Raw genomic sequence first — 23654 nt, 5'->3', positions numbered from 1 at the left:
AAACTGTCAAAATTGTAATTCATATGCACTTAATATACAGTGAGGAAAATAAGCATTTGAACACCCTGCAATTTTGCAAGTTTTCACACTTAGAAATCATGGAGGGGTCTGAAATTTTCATCTTAGGTGCATGTCCACTGTGAGAGACATAATCTAAAAAAAAATCCGGAAATCACAATGTATGATTTTTTAAATAATTTATTTGTATGTTACTGCTGCAAATATATTGTATTGTACTCGTATATTGTGTAGTTCAACACCTGTGAAAATCAATGTTAATATTTGGTACAGTAGCCTTTGTTTGCAATTACAGAGGTCAAACGTTTCCTGTAGTTTTTCACCAGGTTTGCACACACTGCAGCAGGGATTTTGTTCCACTCCTCCATACAGATCTTCTCTAAATCTTTCAGGTTTGGAGTTTCAGCTCCCTCCAAAGATTTTCTATTGAGTTCAGGTCTGGAGACTGGCCAGGCCACTCCAGGACCTTGCCCTGGCTGTGTGTTTGGGGTCATTGTCATGCTAGAAGACCCAGCCATGACCCATCTTCAATGCTCTTACTGAGGGAAGGAGGTTGTTTGCCAAAATCTCACAATACATGACCCCATCCATCCTCCCTTCAATACGGTGCAGTCGTCCTATCCCCTTTCCAGAAGAGCACCCCCAGAGTATGATGTTTCCACCCCCATGCTTCACGATTGGGATGGTTTTCTTGGGGGTGTTCTCATCCTCTAAACATGGTAAGTGGAGTTGATTCCAAAAAGCTCTATTCTGTTCTCATCTGACCACATGACCTTCTCCCATGCCTCCTCTGGATCATCCAGATGGTCACTGGTGAACTTCAAACGGGCCTGGACATGTGCTGGCTTGAGCAGGGGGACCTTGCTGCCCTGCAGGATTTTAAACCATGACAGCATCATGTATTACTAATGTAATCTTTGTGACTGTGGTCCCAGCTCTCTTCAGGTCATTGACCAGGTCCTCCTGTGTAGTTCTGAACTTTCTCAGAATCATCCTTACCCCACAAAGTGACATCATGCATGGAATCCCAGACCGAGGGAGATTGACAGTCATCTTGTGTTTCTTCCACTTTCTAATAAATAATCCTAGCAGTTGTTGTCTTCTACCAAGCTGCTTGCCTGTTGTCCTGTAGTCCATCCCTGCCTTGTGCAGGTCTACAGTTTTGTCCCTGGTATCCTTAGACAGCTCTTTGCTCTTGGCTATGGTGGACAAGTTGGAGTGTGATTGATTGTGTGTGTGAACAGGTGTCTTTTACACAGGTAACAAGTTCAAACAGGTGCAATTAATACAGGTAAAGAGTGCAGAATAAGAGGGCTTCTTAAAGAAAAATTAACAGGTTTGTGTGAGCCAGAATTCTTGCTAGTTGGTAGGTGTTCAAACACTTATTTGCAGCAGTAACATACAAATAAATTATAAAAAAAATCATACATTGTGATTTGTGGATTTTTTTTTTTTTTAGATTATGTCTCTCACAGTGGACATGCACCTAAGATGAAAATTTCAGACCCCTCCATGATTTCTAAGTGGGAGAACTTGCAAAATCGCAAGGTGTTCAAACACTTATTTTCCTCACTGTATCCTCAGAGTGTTTACAACAACTTGACATTGCTCTACACATTAACGGTTTTTCCGTAATTATTGTATGGCTTTGCCTTACAATATAAAGCGCCTTGGGGCAACTGTTTGTTGTGATTTGGCGCTGTATAAATAAAAATGATTTGATTAAGACTCACAGTTAGCCAGGAGGTCCAGCAGCATTTCAACCTCAGACAAGGAGTGGAGGCTGGTGAGGTTTGCTCCCTGGGAGATACAAGCCTGAAATGACTCCTCCCAGCTTCCAGCTTCTGTTTCTGGCAGCACCCGGTAGCAGAAACCATTATGGGCCAACCAGCCATCGTCACAAAGTGTTTTGATGTACTGCCAGTTTTCTGCAAATAAAGAACGCGATGAGCCGGCAAAAGAGATGGAAATATTGACACATTATTAGAGATGATAATCACAGCATTGTGTTCAGTGTCAGGAGGGCTGCTGACTGGGCTCATTAGTCACAGTATATAGTCTCAGCTTGGACCACAGGTCTGTTGTTAGTTTGTATTCCCTGTGCCATTACCCCAGCATTACTGTCAAAGCTCACAAGTCTGTCTGTCTGTCTGATTTGACTCATTCTGGCTGTGACTTTGAGTCTGCCTACTGTCTTCTTGGATGTATCTACCTTGTCTGTTCGTCTGTCTACATTGTGCAATAAAGACCCTGACTTGAATGTTAAATTAGTCTGCATTTGCTCCTGGGATCTCTCGACTCCCTTGCACATTTGTGTTTTATATGGTGGCCAAGTGGTTAATGCGCTTAGTTTCAGTTCAGAAGGTTCCGGGTTCAAATCCCACCCCTGCCACATTTCTCCATGTAATGTGGAGTTGCGTCAGGAAGGGCATCCGGTGTAAAACTTGTGCCAATTCAACATGCAGATCCACCTTGGATTTGCTGTGGCGACCCCAAGTGCAAACAAGGGAGCAGCCGAAGGGACTTACTTTATATATATATATATATATATATATATATATATATATATATATATATATATATATATATATATATATATATATATATACATATATACATATATACACATACATACACACACACATCAATCTTTATTATATGTATACTACATATTAATGATCCTGATTGACTATAGCTATCACTTCTGTTTGCCAAATATAAAATCTGACTGAGGTTGATGAAAAAAATTATAATTGAATTTATTAGGCACCAATGCTTACAAAAAAAAAAAAAAAATCACTCATTTACAGACCACAAAATCAACACAAAAAAAAGTTACAGGAAAGAAAGAACAAGAAAACAATGTACATGGTGCCCAAAAGGTGTAGGCAGAAGAAGTAACGCTTATCAACGCCTACACCCACCCGTACAGTCACATCAACCCACGCTATGTGCCAGTTCATACACGTTCATTTCCAACAAAGTCTGAACAGTAGCAGCTCATAACTACAGCTGAGGGAAGTCAATATTTCACAACAGCTCCTATTTTGAACTAGATACCACGGTAGATATTCAATAGTAAGAATTCAAATGAAGCAGATTCATCATACAACACAAACTCAACGTTTTCCATCAGATACATATCCGGAGAACAACATGTCTTTATATAAATATTTAAACTGGTTGATATTTGGACATCGTTTGAGTTTCTCAGGTAGCTTATTCCATTTTTTTTTTTTGCACAATATCTCTAAAATTAGAAAGGTCTTGTCTCAGAGTGATGCTGAAAAACTAATTCATGCATTTATTTCCTCTAGGCTGGACTATTGTAATTCATTATTATCAGGTTGTCCTAAAAGTTCCCTGAAAAGCCTTCAGTTAATTCAAAATGCTGCAGCTAGAGTACTGACAGGGACTAGAAGGAGAGAGCATATCTCACCCATATTGGCCTCTCTTCATTGGCTTCCTGTTAATTCTAGAATAGAATTTAAAATTCTTCTTCTTACTTATAAGGTTTTGAATAATCAGGTCCCATCTTATCTTAGGGACCTCATAGTACCATATTACCCCAATAGAGCGCTTCGCTCTCAGACTGCAGGCTTACTTACTGCTGGGGGGTTCCCATGATGCACTGAGTGTTTCTTTCTCTTTTTGCTCTGTATGCACCACTCTGCATTTAATCATTAGTGATTGATCTCTGCTCCCCTCCACAGCATGTCTTTTTCCTGGTTCTCTCCCTCAGCCCCAAACAGTCCCAGCAGAAGACTGCCCCTCCCTGAGCCTGGTTCTGCTGAAGGTTTCTTCCTGTTAAAAGGGAGTTTTTCCTTCCCACTGTCGCCAAGTGCTTGCTCACAGGGGGTCGTTTTGACCGTTGGGGTTTTACATAATTATTGTATGGCCTTGCCTTACAATATAAAGCGCCTTGGGGCAACTGTTTGTTGTGATTTGGCGCTATATAAATGAAATTGATTTGATTTGATTTTTTGGGGCCACAAATAGAGACACAGACGCATTTCCTGGTCGTCCAAGCGCCAGCAATTTTAAAATGATACAAACCCCTTAAATTATATATTCCTTCTCTTTTGCATAAAATATTATTGAATTCTAAATGGTAATTGCTTATTTTTCACTTTATACATCAATTCAACAGTCTTAAACAAAATCATGTCATAGAGTTTTAAAATATTCGATTTAATAAACAATGGGTTATTATAATTTCTGTAGGTTGACTGTGGACCTGCTGTGAAATAATCATTTTCCCACCACACACCCTTGAAAACAGTGTAACGGCCCAACTGCAGTGTAATATTTTCAGGCAGCAGCGTAATGGGCCGTTACGCTGTTATAATGCTGCCGAGAGTGATACAATGCATAACACGCAGAAGAAATTGTGCGTAGTGCACGTTTGGCATTTTGTATCCCCCAGTTATGCAGCTTCATGATGAAGTGGTACAGAGGAGGATTTTCCTTCACCAAAACATCAAATCTAGGCTTCCATCTAGATGTACCTTTAGGCAATTTATAGCTGAAATTTCAGTTCTTTTTTCTAAAGAAAATCCTCGTAGTAAAAATCCCCGTAGTTTGTAGTTATTCAGCGGTGCAGGTGAAAACAATAAATAATTCAGGATGTCCATGTAGATAACAGCAGACAGTGAGCTCTCACTCTCCAACCAGCAGATGACGGGATTTTACACGATTTTTATCACCAGTTAACTTCATCTTCATATCATAGTGTGACCCTGCCTCACTGCTGACTCCATCTCTATATCTGTGCATGTCAGGTGTTCCAGCTCTCACCTACAGGCTCAGCTCTCCGGGTGTCATTAGGTGTCTTCTTACAGATGTAAGGCAGCGCAGACTCACACGACAGACTCTGCCAGTGACCCTCGAAGGCTGAGTTGTACACACCACATTGTTGGTTCTCCTGTAGTGGGCTGGGAGGCAGAGCTGATGGCAGGACCGTGACAGAAGGCATCATAAGATTTTCAAATAATTTTGCAGCACAGATTTCATGCAGATAATTCTCTAAACAGTATGTCACAGTCAACACGTTTATGTTAAAACAGCTTCATCCTAAACGTTTCTGTCTCTCCTGGTGCTCGAGTGATCAAATAATCAGTACCTGTGGTGAAGTTGACCAAGGACAGAGGAGCTCCGTCTGACCACTGCCAGCCCCGGCCATCCTTCAAGTGGTTCAGCCCGATCCACGCCATCACGTTCACGGTAGCTAGCCGATCTAGCAATAGATAAAAAAGTCGCAAAGTGTCTGTTTTCAAAAGCAGCCACATTATTGGTAAATTATAATAACATTTCATATGTCACTTTGGCAGAGGAATGATGTTAAACTTTATGAGTACTCAAAACAACACCAACATCACCCAAATAGGGGAAGAAAAAAAAATAAAACCCAAAGCACATACCCCTGAGTTTTAAAAGTATTTTGTATGGCTGCATTTAATTTTTGTCTTATTGCTAATTTGACATTTGTTAAATGGTAAATGGACTGCATTTATATAGCGCTTTTCCATCTGCATCAGACGCTCAAAGCGCTTTACAATTATGCCTCACATTCACCCCGATGTCAGGGTGCTGCCATACAAGGCGCTCACTACACACCGGGAGTAATAGGGGATTAAAGGCCTTGCCCAAGAGCCCTTAGTGATTTTCCAGTCAGGTGTGGATTTGAACCCATGATCTTCTGGACTCAAGCCCAACACCTTAACCACTAGACCATCACCTCCCCAATATGTCAACATTTGTTGACATATATGTGTGTGTATACAAATAAAATTGTATTTATGACATTATTATTGTTATTATAATACATAATATTCATCTAAATACTAATACATACCGTGTGAAACAAACAGGTCTTTTTCTTAAATCATATAAATTAGAAATACTTGTTGAGCTACCTGAAAACAGTTCTTTAAATTATGTGTTATTACTGATGACAGAGTTTCTAAGACCAAAACAGCTGTTATTTATAGTATTTGCTGTATTACAACTCAATTTATTTCATTTATACAGCACCAAGTCACAACACAAGTTGACCCAAGTCCCTTTATAAAAGGTAAGATCCAACCTTACCCGCTCCCTTGAGCAAGCACACTGAACTCAAGCAGACCAGACTCAGAGGGGTAACCATCTGCTTTAGATACACCACCAATAACAAGATAAGTCACTCATCTCCATTAATCAAACTAACTTAATGAATTATTGTCATAACAACTCAGTTTCTTTAAGTGCATTTACAATTTTGGGGCATTTAAGTGTTGGTGATATATTTTCAGTGCATTCCATTCTCCACTCAGACTGCAATAGCCAATCACAGATTAGGATTTCTGTCCATCATTTACCTGTATTTTGGCATGCTTGGCGCCAAAACGTTATGTTGGATCCAAAAGGATACAAAAAGGCTAGGAACAAAAGTTATATTGGATCGGTTCACACTGACCAATAGCGTTAGAGCTTACTGCCAACAGCTAGCCAATCAGAGCGCGGCATACGAAGGTCAGGAACTAGCTGACAGACGCTGATTGAAAAAATGGCAACAAACATGTCAACAGCAGCAGAAAATCGTCTGCCAGTGAGGTTTGCTGAGTTCACAGAGGAGGAACTGGTGGAAATAGTCAACTCCAAGGGTGCCAAAAACACTAAGAAGGTACTCTGAATCAATCATATGCTGTTCACAACAAAATAAATTGATCTAATTTACTTGACTCTTTGTTGTTTGCTTAATTTGGGAGGGGGGTTGAGAACACAACAATTGATGGATGGCAAGTCATCCAATATAGAGAAATATTGGATTCATAAAAGTTATATTGGACTCGGCTACGCCTTGTCCAATATAACTTTTCATACATTATTTGTATTATATATATATATATATATATATATACGAGGGCTGTCAATAAAGTAACGGTCCTTTTTATTTTTTTCAAAAACTATATGGATTTCATTCATATGTTTTTACGTCAGACATGCTTGAACCCTCGTGCGCATGCGTGAGTTTTTCCACGCCTGTCGGTGACGTCATTCGCCTGTGAGCACTCCTTGTGGGAGGAGTCGTCCAGCCCCTCGTCGGAATTCCTTTGTCTGAGAAGTTGCTGAGAGACTGGCGCTTTGTTTGATCAAAATTTTTTCTAAACCTGTGAGACACATCGAAGTGGACACGGTTCGAAAAATTAAGCTGGTTTTCAGTGAAAATTTTAACGGCTGATGAGAGATTTTGAGGTGATTCTGTCGCTTTAAGGACTTTTCACGGTGCGAGATGTCGCGCAGCGCTCTCAGGCGGCGTCATCAGCCTGTTTCAAGCTGAAAACCTCCACATTTCAGGCTCTATTGATCCAGGACGTCGTGAGAGAACAGAGAAGTTTCAGAAGAAGTCGGTTTCAGCATTTTATCCGGATATTCCACTGTTAAAGGAGATTTTTTTAATGAAAGACGTGCGGAAGGGTCCATGCGTCGGGACGCAGCCGCCGCGACGCTCCGCCACAGGAAAAACACCTTTGTTGAAAGCCTTAAGGACAAGTTGGAACATGTCCTGCCTGTTAAACAATTTCTCATATACTCACTCCACTGAAAGCCATCAAAAGCCGCCTGGATTTTACAAATGGTTATCAACACGGAGGTGTTTTTCCTGTGCCGCCGCACCGCGTCGGCTGCGTCCCGACGCGCGGATCCGTCCGCACGTCTTTCATTAAAAAAATCTCCTTTAACAGTGGAATATCCGGATAAAATGCTGAAACCGACTTCTTCTGAAACGTCTCTGTTCTCTCACGACGTCCTGGATCAATAGAGCCTGAAATGTGGAGGTTTTCAGCTTGAACAGGCTGATGACGCCGCCTGAGAGCGCTGAGCGACGTCTCGCACCGTGAAAAGTCCTTAAAGCGACAGAGTCACCTCAAAATCTCTCATCAGCCGTTAAAATTTTCACTGAAAACCAGCTTAATTTTTCGAACCGTGTCCACTTCGATGTGTCTCACAGGTTTAGAAAAAATTTTGATCAAACAACGCGCCAGTCTCTCAGCAACTTCTCAGACAAAGGAATTCCGACGAGGGGCTGGACGACTCCTCCCACAAGGAGTGCTCACAGGTGAATGACGTCACCAACAGGCGTGGAAAAACTCACGCATGCGCACGAGGGTTCAAGCATGTCTGACGTAAAAACATATGAATGAAATCCATATAGTTTTTGAAAAAAATAAAAAGGACCGTAACTTTATTGACAGCCCTCGTATATATATATATACTCAACAAAAATATAAACGCAACACTTTTGGTTTTGCTCCCATTTTGTATGAGATGAACTCAAAGATCTAAAACTTTTTCCACGTACACAATATCACCATTTCCCTCAAATATTGTTCACAAACCAGTCGAAATCTGTGATAGTGAGCACTTCTCCTTTGCTGAGATAATCCATCCCACCTCACAAGTGTGCCATATCAAGATGCTGATTAGACACCATGATTAGTGCACAGGTGTGCCTTAGACTGCCCACAATAAAAGGCCACTCTGAAAGGTGCAGTTTTGTTTTACTGGGGGGGAATACCAGTCAGTATCTGGTGTGACCACCATATGCCTCATGCAGTGCAACACATCTCCTTCGCATCATCCGTGAAGAGAACACCTCTCCAACGTGCCAAACGCCAGCGAATGTGAGCATTTGCCCACTCAAGTCGGTTACGACGACGAACTGGAGTCAGGTCGAGACCCCGATGAGGACGACAAGCATGCAGATGAGCTTCCCTGAGACGGTTTCTGACAGTTTGTGCAGAAATTCTTTGGTTATGCAAACCGATTGTTTCAACAGCTGTCCGAGTGGCTGGTTTCAGACGATCTTGGAGGTGAACATGCTGGATGTGGAGGTCCTGGGCTGGTGTGGTTACACGTGGTCTGCGGTTGTGAAGCTGGTTGGATGTACTGCCAAATTCTCTGAAACGCCTTTGGAGATGGCTTATGGTAGAGAAATGAACATTCAATACACGAGCAACAGCTCTGGTTGATATTCCTGCTGTCAGCATGCCAATTGCACGCTCCCTGTCCCAGTGAGATCAGATTTTAAGGTTGTGCTACTAACCTATAAAGTTATTCATAGACTGGCACCTCCCTACCTAGCTGACCTAATTAAACCTTACGTACCGGCCTGGGCTTTACGTTCTCAGGGTGCAGGACTACTTTGTGTCCCTAGGGTGAATAAAAAGTCTGCGGGTCACAGAGCTTTCTCTTATCGTGCCCCTGTTCTGTGGAATGATCTCCCTGCATCAATAAAAGCGGCCGGCAATCACCGTAGTATTTCTTCTGTTTTTCTTGTTGATTAATGCTGGCATATTATACAGTATTTTTTGTCTTTCTGATGCCTGATTCTGTTTTTTCTCTCTGTTTAAGGTGCAGCTCCATCCAGAGAGGGGAGTTGTATTTGTGCTGGAGACCCTCCTGTCCTGTGCGCCAACAGTGTTTCTTGTATATTCGTCTGTGAATTGTTCTATGAATTGTTCTGTAATTTATGTTTGTAGCATGGCCCAAGCAGAGGGTTACCCCTTTGAGTCTGGTCTGCTTGAGGTTTCTTCCTCAGAGGGAGTTTTTCCTTACCACTGTTGCACTGGGGGTTGGTAACGTTAGACCTTACCTGTGTGAAGCGCCTTGAGGCAACTCTGTTTTGATTTGGCGCTATATAAATAAATGAAAATAAAAAAAATGTAAAAATGGCCAAGTAGGGGTCAATTGAAGAACTGCTTAGGGGTCAAAAAAAGTTACAATCATATTGAAAGCTATACCACATTATGTGTTTGATCACAAAGATTCCAAAAAGGTATAGTTTGGACTATCTGTGACTGAATGTTCTGGAGTTATGGGGTAAAAACAGCAAGAATGGTGAAAAAGGTCAGTTTCAGTTTGTACAGGGGTCAAAAGTTAAAGTTGCTCCAATTATGGTAAAACATGATGTAAATTATTGGTTAATAGGGTGTTAAAAAGGACTAGTTTGCACCATGTGTCATGCTTAGTTATCACGTTACGGGGTAACATATGTCACATGTCATAGAATCCAATGGACGTTGACATTGTTTGACCTTTACTTTGGAGACCAAACATTGAACACAGTCAGAACTATTCCATTTGTTAATCCTATTAGTTCAACCAATAATTTGCACCACGTTTTACCAAAACTGCAGCAACATTAACTTTTGACCCCTGTACAAACTGAAACTGACCTTTGTCCCCATTCTTGCTGTTTTTACCCCATAACTCCAGAACATTCAGTCACAGATAGTCCAAAGTATACCTTTTTGGAATCATTATCATCACACACATAGTGTAGTATCACTTTCAATATGATTGGAACATTTTTTAATTTTGACCCTGTGCAATTCTTCAACTGACCCCTACTTGGCCCCCTATTGAAAATTCAAAAGGCTAAAGTTATTTTTCTACAATATGTACCAAAAGGTATACACAGTCAAATTTTGGTGCTTGTAACCGGATTTGAACTATTCTTACAGTTACCTGCTGTACTAGTTAGAACATCTTATTGGCTTTCATGGTACTGTACTTATTAAGTGGCTTAAATCGCATTTGGCTGAGAGGAGTTCTTCCATTCCCAGCGTCTGGGAAACGTTGTATCCATCCCCTGACTTGTCTGAAGAAAACTGGATGTAAAAGCGATGGTTTGTATGTGTCATACTACCTCTGATGTACCAGTGCTCTGCCAGGGTGGTGATGCTGAGCAGGTTTCCACCTTGGGCCTGGCAGGTCAACACTGCTTGACTCCAGGTTAGGATGGTGTACAGATTGAATTGGTAACATGCACCCAGCTCTTGGTTTGACTCCCACAACTGTTCACAACTGGAATCTATTGGTGAAAATTAAGAGCTGTGATTAAAGAGGAGCTCACATTAAAATGTATCTGTCCTGGATCAACAAGCATGTTCAAATGTCAGCGGATGCAATCAACATGAGCTCAGACTATCCTAAACTTAAAACCGTTGATGCTCAAAGCAAATCAGACTGTCACAGACTGAACATATGGGGGATATAAACTTAATCCCCTGCTGGTATTTTGTACCATTCTCCTGGCTTAATCACTTTGGTGGATGAAGTGGTTCTCAGCCTGGTCCTTCTTTGTTTTTTTGTTCCTTGGTTACGGTAGAGATATGAAAAAGAACCATGCTCAGGGATAATGCACTCATTCATTTAATTAATTTTCTACAACTTATCAGGGTCTGGGTTGTGGTGGCAGTGGATTAAGCAGCTCAACCCACACTTCCCTATCCTTGGCTCCGCCATCTAAATCCTCTTGAGGGATCCCGATGCATTCCCAAGGCATCTGAGAAATATAATCCCTCCAGCCTGTCCTTAGTGTTTCCTGAGGCCTCCTCCCAGTTGGATGTACTTGTAAAACTTCCCCAGAGAGACAACCAGGGGCGTCCTCACAAAACGTCAGAACTACCCCAGATAGCTTCTTTCAAAGCAAAGGAGCCGCAGCTCTCCTCAGAGTCTCTCCTGGAAATTTGACCTACTCACCCTGTCCCTAAGTATAACCCAAGATACCCAATGGAGGAACCTCATGTATCCACCTTGTTCATTCGATCACTATCCAAAGCTCATTAACATAGGTGAGGATAGGAGAGGAGCGTAAATCCACTAGTAAATCATGAGCCACATCTTTCAACTCATTTATTCTGGGATAATAAATTACAACACTCAACAACACTCTTTGGTGACATGGGCGGTCCTACGAGGGTCTTGGTTAAACCTGATCAAGCTCAAACTCAACTCATCCAAGATTCGCTCATTTATGAAGCTCAGTTCAAATTAGGTGAAACACGGGTCAATTTTGGCCATGTTATGCTGTGCGCAAGAAAGCATGATTGATGTACGCAGAACAGAGTGCAAGTCTGTTTCTCCCTTCAAGTTTTAGGGCTGATGTGGGACAATAAAGAAAATGATATAATGGCATTGATTTGCTTTTTTTTCATTAACCATTCACTCACCGAAATAAGTTTAGCTAATCTAAATCTGAGTGGTGCAGAGATGCTGTGGATTTCACCTTGCACCGGACAGAAGCCCCATCTTCCAGCATCATCATAGTGTGTGGTGGTGGAACACCACTGAAGATAGTCCTCACGGCCCTCAGCTGTGCACTCCGAGTACCATTTGTTGTTGTATTTAAAGGGAAAAGCACAGGGCATGCCATGGCCGTTCCCCAACAAAGTGTGGACATCTGCATTTAAAACACAGCCTTTATGATTTTACAGTTAGTAAAACAAATGCCTGTTGTGTAGACGTCTGTTACCAATAAGCAGTTATAAACCAGAGAAATCTATCATTCTGATTACCTTCATACGGGTGTGAGCACGGCCCCTCTTTGGGAGTCTGGTGCCGTTTCCATTCATGATTTGAGTTTTTCTTTAACACCACTAAACGACCAGCCACCGCCACCTTCCACTGGGAAGCCCCGTACAGCATGTTTCCGTTGCAGCGCCACCACATGGTGGGGAGGACCATGTCACACTCAAACAGACCAAGAGGCTGCGTCGTGTCAGAGATATTAAGGCCCAGACACATGCTGGTACCCAAGTTGAAGAGGCGATGTTGGGAAACCCACTTCCACAGCATGTGGTGCGTGGGTCGCTGGCAGTCCTCCAGCACCAGGCGAGTGCGATCTACAGCGATGCACCGCTTCAGGGGCTCACTCTCCAGGATGAACAGACCTTTTTCTGGTACAAAGAGGGGAGGACAGGATATTGGTTGAGAGAATGAGGATGCAATGAAAAAGTGCAGCACTTGGCCTGATCAATGAACAGAGTTGGTTTACTTGAACAGAAAAACATGGAGCCTTATTTAAATGAGGCTCAGCAAATAAATCAGTATTCACAGCATTGCATTTACATCAACATATTTTACAAAACAGCATTTGAGTGAATTAATACAGAAATATGTTGTAAGTAAGTAAATAAAATTTATTTATATAGCACTTAGCACAGATAAAATTGTGGTGGAAGACATTAAAAGCAATATATGTTTCACTCATGGTACCAACATGACACTTAAGTCACTCATGGTAACATCAACATAACACTTAACTAAACTGACTAAACCAATTAAACTTCAAAACACAATAAATCAATAACACTAACAACACTGTTAAACTAACATTAACCACAATAACAACATTTAGTACCTCAAAACCCCATCGTTAATTTCTCAAAAATATTTGTCTTATCAACTTTCTGTTTTAGCAGAGTTCATCCTTGACCCAGAATACATAAGCATACCAAATGGCAAATGTCAGCTCTTCCTGGTTTCGCCGTGATCAAAGCCACACACACACACACACACACACACACACACACACACACACACACACACACACACACACACACACACACACACACACACACACACACACACACACACACACACACACACAGAGAGAGAGGCCACTTGGCTATTAGAATATAGAAGGTGATGAAAACCTGATTGCCTTAGTTGTATTTTATGCAGTCAAAAATAAAAATATTCAAACTTAAATATTTGAATTTAGTGCTACATATACAGTGAGGGAAAAAACTATTTGAACACCCTGCGATTTTGCAAGTTCTCCCACTTAGAAATCATTGGGGGGGGGGCGCTGAAATTTTCATCCTAGGTGCATGTCCACTGTGAGAGACAAAATAAAAAAAAAATAAAATAAAAAAAATCCTGAAATCACAATGTATGATGTTACTGCTGCAAATAAGTATTTCAACACCTGTGAAAATCAATGTTAATATTTAGTACAGTAGCCTTTGTTTGCAATTACAGAGATCAAATGTTTCCTATAGTTTTTCACCAGGTTTGCACACACTGCAGCAGGGATTTTGGTCCACTCCTCCATACAGATCTTCTCAAAATCTTTCAGGTTTGGAGTTTCGGCTCCCTCCAAAGATTTTCTATTGAGTTCAGGTCTGGAGACTGGCCAGGCCACTCCAGGCCCTTGAAATGCTTCTTACAGAGCCCCTCCTTAGTTGCCCTGGCTGTGTTTGGGGTCACTGTCATGCTGGAAGACCCAGCCATGACCCATTTTCAATGCTCTTACTGAGGGAAGGAGGCTGTTTGCCAAAATTTCGCAATACATGACCCCATCCATCCTCCATTCAATACGGTGCAGTCGTCCTGTCCCCTTTGCAGAAGAACACCCCCAGAGTATGATGTTTCCACCCCCATGCTTCACGGTTTGGATGGTTTTCTTGGGGTTATTCTCATCCTCTACACATGGTAAGTGGAGTTGATTCCAAAAAGCTCTATTCTGGTCTCATCTGACCACATGACCTTCTCCCATGCCTCCTCTGGATCATCCAGATGGTCACTGGTGAACTTCAAACGGGCCTGGACATGTGCTGGCTTGAGCAGGGGGACCTTGCTGCCCTGCAGGATTTTAAACCATGACAGCATCATGTGTTACTAATGTAATCTTTGTGATTGTGGTCCCAGCTCTCTTCAGGTCATTGACCAGGTCCTCCTGAGTAGTTCTGAACTTTCTCAGAATCATCCTTACCCCACAAAGTGAGATCTTGCATGGAATCCCAGACCGAGGGAGATTGACAGTCATCTTGTATTTCTTCCACTTTCTAATAAATAATCATAACAGTTGTTGTCTTCTACCAAGCTGCTTGCCTGTTGTCCTGTAGTCCATCCCAGCCTTGTGCAGGTCTACAGTTTTGTCCCTGGTATCCTTAGACAGCCCTTTGGTCTTGGCTATGGTAGACAGGTTGGAGTGTGATTGACTGAGTGTCTGAACAGGTGTCTTTTATACAGGTAACAAGTTCAAACAGGTGCAATTAATACAGGTAAAGAGTGCAGAATAAGAGGGCTTCTTAAAGAAAAATGAACAGGTCTGTGTGAGCCAGAATTCTTGCTGGTTGGTAGGTGTTCAAATACTTATTTGCAGCAGTAACATACAAAATAAATGATTAAAAAAATCATACACTGTGATTTCCGGATTTTTTTTTAGATTATGTCTCTCACAGTGGACATGCACCTAAGATGAAAATTTCAGACCCCTCCATGATTTCTAAGTGGGAGAACTTGCAAAACTGCAGGGTGTTCAAATACTTATTTTCCTCACTGTACGTATCTTTGATTGAAGCTAAATGGATCAAGTTAATGCAACCTAAAACTGTACGATCTTTCAAATTTAACAAAACAGACAAAATTTAGCTTCTACCTAATGCCAAGTATTATAATGTTGATTATCTTGGTAATTTGTTGCAAAATTACAGCTCATTTTAATGAAGAGAAGATATTGACTTGGGGGGAATTACATAATGAATATTTTATTTTCCTTCTAACATCATATGCAGGAGGAAGCATGTGTGCGCAGGCGTGACATTTTGACCTGGTGCACATGTGTGATGCGGGATGTGCCTGCCCTGCGCGCATCAATAAGATGCCTTGTAAATCACTTCAGAGGTGTTATCTGGTTTAAAAAAACCCCAGTATTTTTAGATTTAGAAGTGTTTATTTTTTGCTAACTTTTCCCAAAATGTATGAGAAACATATTAGATTCATAATTAGATTCATACAGAAATAAGCCGTTTTGGAGCATTTTCCACCATCTTGATTTATTTTGTTTGAGCCAACAGCCAGCTGACATCACGCTGCTTTTCTTTAATCTGACTCGCTGTGTGCTTCCCAGCATCCCTTGTGCAACTCGAGGAACCCCCCGGCCTCCCATATAATTTTATGTTGCTACTAAATGTAGGTCATGGCCGTGTGATCACTTGAAATTCTCCCTTTGAGGGGAGGAAATCCTAAATTGTTTCCAGACAGCACAAATTTTGATCATACTGACAATGTTATAAAATGAATACATTATTTAAATACTAAAGTTACAGAAAATTATTTTTATGACTTAAAAGGACCGCTTGTAAAAATTTTTTTTGTACAACAGTGTCTAAGTGTTGAATAAAACTAATTTTTACAGTTATTTTCAAAATTCACATTTTCTATTCATAATTATCAAGCTAAACAAATTCGCTATTCACTATTTTGTTTCAGCTTGTGAATGAAATATCAGACTGCAACATCTTGATCAGTCAGCCCATTCTGGTTCAGTATGCAATTATTGCATTTGCCGTTTCACAGTTGTGAATTTGGCGCCATATTGAATCAGAATCAGAATCAGAATTTCTTTATTGTCCCGTAAAGGGAAATTAATGTTGCAGCAGGAGCACACAAAGGACAAGGTACACAAAGATAACAATATCAACAGTGAAAATAAGACCCAGTTAAAAGTCTAAAATCAAACAAGGAAGGAAACAAAGGAATAAACTTAAGAATAATAACTAACTAAGTGACCTTTATCACTAAACTTAGTAATAAAAGTAAAACTTAATAATAATAATAATAATAAAATAAAATAAAAACAATAAAAACAATACCCATACAATGTCAAATATTCAATCCAGAGTCCATGCCAAAAACAAAAAGTATTGCAAAAATGCAATATGTGGATGTGCAAATAAGCAACAGTAGTGCAAAATAAACAACATCAAAGGCTAATTGCCACTGAGTAATAAAATTGCACTAGGAATAAACGAAACCTGAAATCTTTTAGTCCTCCTCATAGGAGCCCTAAAACGACGGCCTGAGGGCAGAAGCTCAAACTCTTTTTTCAGTGGATGATTAGAACAATCCAGAACAGCATTAGCCTTTCTCAGGACCTGTCTGTTATAGATGGACATTACCATCTTGCGGTACGTGACTCACGCAAGAGGTCGGTTTCAGCAGAGTTCCGGTTCAGGGCACAGTTTAAACAAGCCTCGTGAAGTATGGACAATAAGACAACATCGCCAGAAACACCTCCAGACCAGACCAATCCAAGTATGAGTAAAATTTACCAATCCAAGATGGCAGCATGCATGGTGTCTCTGCTCAGTGTTTGTTTTAATCATTTTTACTTTTTTAATACTGGTTTTTAGTATCTTTTGACAGTTTCACTCATGCCTTTATGCATAATAGCTTTTATTGCTGATCTACAATCACTTGATTTCCAACAAGCTCTGTGGAATTAGACAATTTTTGTGTCTGTCTTGGGAAGCGATCCCTCTCTGCATGTCTGACTACTCCATAGGGCTGGAGTTAGTTAGCACCTAGGATTAGCCTCTACTTGGGCTACCACAGATAGCCTCCTCTGCCTGTTCAGACTTTGGGAGCTGTTGCAGTGTGACTAGTTTTCAGCCTAGAACTGCAGCAGTACAGCAGCCTGAGGCCTACCTCCATCCATCCAGCTTTGAGGCCTGGGGCCTACCTCCATCCACCCAGCTCTGCACCCCGAGGCCTATTTCCATCCACCCAGCTCTGCACCCCGAGGCCTATTTCCATCCACCCAGCTCTGCACCCCGAGGCCTATTTCCATCCACCCAGCTCTGCACCCCGAGGCCTATTTCCATCCACCCAGCCCTGCACCCCGAGGCCTATTTCCATCCACCCAGCCCTGCAGCCCGAGGCCTATTTCCATCCACCCAGCCCTGCACCCCGAGGCCTATTTCTATTCACCCAGCTCTGCACCCCGAGGCCTATTTCCATCCACCAAGCTCTGCACCCCGAGGCCTATTTCCATCCACCCAGCCCTGCACCCCGAGGCCTATTTCCATCCACCCAGCCCTGCACCCCGAGGCCTATTTCCATCCACCCAGCCCTGCACCCCGAGGCCTATTTCCATCCACCCAGCTCTGCACCCCGAGGCCTATTTCCATCCACCCAGCCCTGCACCCCGAGGCCTATTTCCATCCACCCAGCCCTGCACCCCGAGGCCTATTTCCATCCACCCAGCCCTGCACCCCGAGGCCTATTTCCATCCACCCAGCCCTGCACCCCGAGGCCTATTTCCATCCACCCAGCTCTGCACCCCGAGGCCTATTTCCATCCACCCAGCCCTGCAGCCTGAGGCCTATTTCCGTCCATCCAGCTCTGCACCTGTGCCAACTCCATCATGGTAAGTGTTATTCATGCCCTCCTGGCTCTGCTCTTGCTCAGTATGAAGTTAACCAGTAGACCCCTTTGAGTGACTGTAACAGTTTGTTTTATACACGTTACATGTCATCACCATCAAAGATTACTGACTTTGTCCGCAATTAGGGGTGCTGGATGCTTGGCATGAGCCTGTTTTCAGAACACAAAAATTTTAAACATCTTCTAAGCCTTTTTCTCCTAAATAACTGTTTTATCTCATCAAACAGCTCTTGGTCAATCACCATGAGTGGTGACTCTAAGAAATCAAGAAGCATTTTTAATATACACACATGTTGAAATGTATGTTGATGTTGCTGATGTCAGGAAATGTGCAGCTTAACCGAGGTCCCGTGCCCGATGTGATATTACTACAAACTCCTGCTGATTTTTTTTAAAATAGGTCCGGTATTGGTTTTGTACACCTAAATTTGAGAAGTCTCTCACCCAAAATTGATATGATTAGAATCTGGGCCAAATCAAACAATGCTGATATTATGGTTTTATCTGAGACATGGCTGAGTAGTTCCACTCCTGATAATTTTATATATATGGATGGGTATAATATTTTCCGTACTGATCGCTGTGCTAAAGGTGGAGTGGTGGCTATCTATATCAAAAATACCTTTCAGGCCACAGTACAATTATCTTAGTCTATGCCTAAACAATTTGAACTGCTTATTTTGAAAGTTGAATCCACAAAGAGCTGTGTTATATCTGTTGTGGGATGTTACAGACCTCCTTCTGCATCAAAGGACACTTTATCCTCATTGTCTGACTGCTTATCAACTATAAACTATAATGAATTGGTTTTAATGGGGGATTTAAATTGCTACTGGTTAACTCCTGCATCTGATTTTTTTTAAATACTTCTGTGATTCAGCACATTTGCCCCAAATTATAGATTCACCAACTAGGCCAAATAATAAACATCCTGAAAAGTCAACGCTCCTTGATTTGATTTTAACCAATGTTCTGCAGAAATATAAAGCGACTGCTGTTTTTGCAAATGATCAGTGGTAGGCACAATTCAGCTAATCCGATATCAGATAATTATCGAAGCCAATGTTTTTGCTATCGGATTAGCTTTTCAGATAAGTTTTAAAACCATCATCGGACCAATTATCTTCCGATAAATTTAGTTCTGATAACTTGCAATTCGATAACATTTTCTTTGCTGGTAAAGTTTAATGGCCAAAAACGTTTATAAACCCTAAAATCAAACATTTTAGTCCATTTGTTGTTAGTTTGTAGCCACTGAGCAGACTGGCTGCCTGTCGCTTGCTGATGATGTTGTCATTAAGTGCAAAACGTGATTGGCTGGATGATGCAGGGAGCATTGTGGGTAGTGTAGTTCAGGTTCACTTTGGACATTACAGTGACTTGTCCACTCAACACAAAACAAAACAGACTAATTTTAACATTATTTTATTTCTTATTATTTCTTTATTTCTTTGGCTGCAATTTAATTGCCAAGACTCGTGGGGGAGACGAGCTCTCATGGGGCAGCTGTGTGTACAGAGGGAGAGACTTTTCTTCACGTTTAGACACTGTTTTGGATTTTTAATAAGGATGCTTTATGTGGATTATTTATTCAGATGAATCCCACTGAAACTAACAGGTAACAATTTATATTTACTACGTGTATTTTACTCTGCCAATCAATGCATTAATCGATGTATTTCGGTTGTTTAAGCTGCAGGGTTGAAAGCGTGTGGAAAAAAGCAGCAGCTTTTAGCTCATAAATGATGGTGTATCTAATACCAAGATAAACTGTGACTTCTAATACTGTTTTACTGCTTTTGAAACATGATGACAGTGTTTGGGGTTTTATTTTTTATTTATTAATTTTTCGTGTGTTCTTTGTGTTTGTGATCCTTGAATTTACCCAGCAGCACCTGCGGCGCTTAAAGTGAAACTGGTTTATTAGAAGCCGACAGTGTAATCTGATGTGGCCGCGTCCAAATCAATACTAATAGTTATTGGTTATCGGTAATAAAGATACATTTTTGGTTTATCGTCATTAAAGATAACTTTTCAGTTATTTGATTAATGGTTATCACAGCTAGCTTTTTGGTTAGCTGTGCCCACCACTGCAAATGATGTTAGCGATCACTGCATAATTGCTTGTGTGAGAGACAAAAAGCCACCAAAGTGTAAACCACGTATACTAAAGAGAAAATTAAAATTGTTCTGTGAACAAGCTTTTTAAAATGACCTTTATCTCTGTGATTGGACCAGAGTAAATTTGATCCCAGAGCCTGAGATAGCATTGCAATATTTTAAATTATTATTGTTGGACATTATGAATAAACATGCTCCTCTTGGAAAATACAAGATTAAAGGACGTGATAACCCGTGGTTTTCAGAGCAACTGTCTGAGCTCATTCATGAACGAGACCTTGCTTGGGCAACTGCAAGAAAATCCAAAAATAAAGACAGGCAACATTTTAGGCATCTGAGAAACAAGTGTGTCTCTCAAATATGTAAAGGTAAAGCAGATTTTTTTATGTTAATGAAATATGTGATAGCAGCAGTGGTGGGCACAGTTCCGCTAATCCGCTAACCACTAATTATCAAAGATAATGTTTTCATTATCGGATTAGCTTTTCAGATAACTTTGAAAACCATCATCGGACTAATTACCTTCCGAAAAGTTTTGGTCCGATAATTTTTAGACCGCTAACGTATTTTTTTCAGAAGTGGTAAACAAAGCTGAATAGTTACAAACATCTATGAAATCTAAAATCAGTTGAGTACTTACCTGTTAAATGCTTTATAGTAGATGCACAGTTCTATCCTCTGTAAACAGAGGAGAGCTGGTTCCAGAAGGAACCATTCTATCCTCTGCAGGCAAAGGAGAACTGGTCACAAAAAAAAGTCTCATTTCTTTTGACCCCATACTGATTCGCTGGCAATATCACCCAAGTCATACAGAGGCATAGAGTTTTAACTTATGGTTAAAATTTTAACCAAACTAATTTCCGACAAGTTATTTAAATTAACGTCACGTCTGAAGTTCTATAAATTGAAAATATCAGATATACGAGGTCTGTCCATAAAGTCAATCAACTTCAACTTTTTTCTTGTATAGCGCCAAATCACAACAAACAGTTGCCCCAAGGCGCTCCACATTGCAAGGCAAGGCCATACAATAATTATGAAACACAGTCTACGTCTAAAGCAACATAACCAAGGGATGGTCCAGGGTCACCCGATCCAGCCCTAACTATAAGCCTTAGCGAAAAGGAAAGTTTTAAGCCTAATCTTAAAAGTAGAGAGGGTATCTGTCTCCCTGATCTGAATTGGGAGCTGGTTCCACAGGAGAGGAGCCTGAAAGCTGAAGGCTCTGCCTCCCATTCTACTCTTACAAACCCTGAGAGCGGAAGCGCTCTAATGGGGTAATATGGTACTATGAGGTCCCTAAGATAAGATGGGACCTGATTATTCAAAACCTTATAAGTAAGAAGAAGAATTTTAAATTCTATTCTAGCATTAACAGGAAGCCAATGAAGGGAGGCCAACACGGGTGAGATATGCTCTCTCCTGCTAGTCCCCGTCAGTACTCTAGCTGCAGCATTCTGAACCAACTGAAGGCTTTTTAGGGAACTTTTAGGACAACCTGATAATAATGAATTACAATAGTCCAGCCTAGAGGAAACAAATGCATGAATTAGTTTTTCAGCATCACTCTGAGACAAGACCTTTCTGATTTTAGAGATATTGCGTAAATGCAAAAAGGCAGTCCTACATATTTGTTTAATATGCGCTTTGAATGACATATCCTGATCAAAAATAACTCCAAGATTTCTCACAGTATTACTAGAGATCAGGGAAATGCCATCCAGAGTAACGATCTGGTTAGACACCATGCTTCTAAGATTTGTGGGGCCAAGTACAATAACTTCAGTTTTATCTGAGTTTAAAAGCAGGAAATTAGAGGTCATCCATGTCTTTATGTCTGTAAGACAATCCTGCAGTTTAGCTAATTGGTGCGTATCCTCTGGCTTCATGGATAGATAAAGCTGGGTATCATCTGCGTAACAATGAAAATTTAAGCAATACCGTCTAATAATACTGCCCAAGGGAAGCATGTATAAAGTGAATAAAATTGGTCCTAGCACAGAACCTTGTGGAACTCCATAATTAACTTTAGTCTGTGAAGAAGATTCCCCATTTACATGAACAAACTGTAATCTATTAGACAAATATGATTCAAACCACCGCAGCGCAATGCCTTTAATACCTATGACATGCTCTAATCTCTGTAATAAAATTTTATGGTCAACAGTATCAAAAGCAGCACTGAGGTCCAACAGAACAAGCACAGAGATAAGTCCACTGTCCGAAGCCATAAGAAGATCATTTGTAACCTTCACTAATGCTGTTTCTGTACTATGATGAATTCTAAAACCTGACTGAAACTCTTCAAATAGACCATTCCTCTGCAGGTGATCAGTTAGCTGTTTTACAACTACCCTCTCAAGAATCTTTGAGAGAAAAGGAAGGTTGGAGATTGGCCTATAATTAGCTAAGATAGCTGGGTCAAGTGATGGCTTTTTAAGTAATGGTTTAATTACTGCCACCTTAAAGGCCTGTGGTACATAACCAACTAACAAAGATAGATTGATCATATTTAAGATTGAAGCATTAAATAATGGTAGGACTTCCTTGAGCAGCCTGGCAGGAATGGGGTCTAATAAGCATGTTGATGGTTTGGATGAAGTAACTAATGAAAATAACTCAGACAGAACAATCAAGATAACGATACATCTTTGGGATGGTTATGAGTAATTTTTTCTCTAATAGTCAAAATTTTGTTAGCAAAGAAAGTCATGAAGTCATTACTAGTTAAAGTTAATGGAATACTCAGCTCAATAGAGCTCTGACTCTTTGTCAGCCTGGCTACAGTGCTGAAAAGAAACCTGGGGTTGTTCTTATTTTCTTCAATTAGTGATGAGTAGAAAGATGTCCTAGCTTCACGAAGGGCTTTCTTATAGAGCAACAAACTCTTTTTCCAGGCTAAGTGAAGATCTTCTAAATTAGTGAGACGCCATTTCCTCTCCAACTTACAGGTTATCTGCTTTAAGCTACGAGTTTGTGAGTTATACCACGGAGTCAGACACTTCTGATTTAAAGCTCTCTTTTTCAGAGGAGCTACAGCATCCAAAGTTGTCTTCAATGAGGATGTAAAACTATTGACAAGATACTCTAACTCCCTTACAGAGTTTAGGTAGCTACTCTGCTCTGTGTTGGTATATGACATTAGAGAACATAAAGAAGGAATCATATCCTTAAACCTAGTTACAGCGCTTTCTGAAAGACTTCTAGTGTAATGAAACTTATTCCCCACTGCAGGGTAGTCCATCAGGGTAAATGTAAATGTTATTAAAAAATGATCAGACAAAAGGGAGTTTTCAGGGAATACTGTTAAGTCTTCTATTTCCATACCATAAGTCAGAACAAGATCTAAAATATGATTAAAGTGGTGGGTGGACTCATTTACTTTTTGAGCAAAGCCTATAGAGTCTAATAATAGATTAAATGCAGTGTTGAGGCTGTCATTCTCAGCATCTGTGTGGATGTTAAAATCGCCCACTATAATTATCTTATCTGAGCTAAGCACTAAGTCAGACAAA

General features: G+C 40.8%; 1 protein-coding gene across 1 annotated transcript in view; it reads right to left on the bottom strand.

The window, feature by feature from the left end:
* The window catches only part of pla2r1 (phospholipase A2 receptor 1), a 115601-nt gene that overhangs the window by 76644 nt on the left and 15303 nt on the right, over positions 1-23654 (bottom strand). Inside the window, exons 2-7 of the mRNA XM_034195243.1 lie at positions 12360-12740; positions 12071-12244; positions 10709-10873; positions 5141-5254; positions 4816-4965; positions 1752-1946 (exon numbers count right to left, since the gene is read on the bottom strand). Coding sequence (XP_034051134.1) covers positions 1752-1946; positions 4816-4965; positions 5141-5254; positions 10709-10873; positions 12071-12244; positions 12360-12740 — 1179 coding nt within the window. The remainder of the gene's footprint in view (positions 1-1751; positions 1947-4815; positions 4966-5140; positions 5255-10708; positions 10874-12070; positions 12245-12359; positions 12741-23654) is intronic.

Source organism: Thalassophryne amazonica, chromosome 2, assembly GCF_902500255.1.
Source record: "Thalassophryne amazonica chromosome 2, fThaAma1.1, whole genome shotgun sequence".
NCBI classification, from domain to species: Eukaryota; Metazoa; Chordata; class Actinopteri; order Batrachoidiformes; family Batrachoididae; genus Thalassophryne; species Thalassophryne amazonica.
This window is presented reverse-complemented; position numbering and strand designations above follow the sequence as displayed.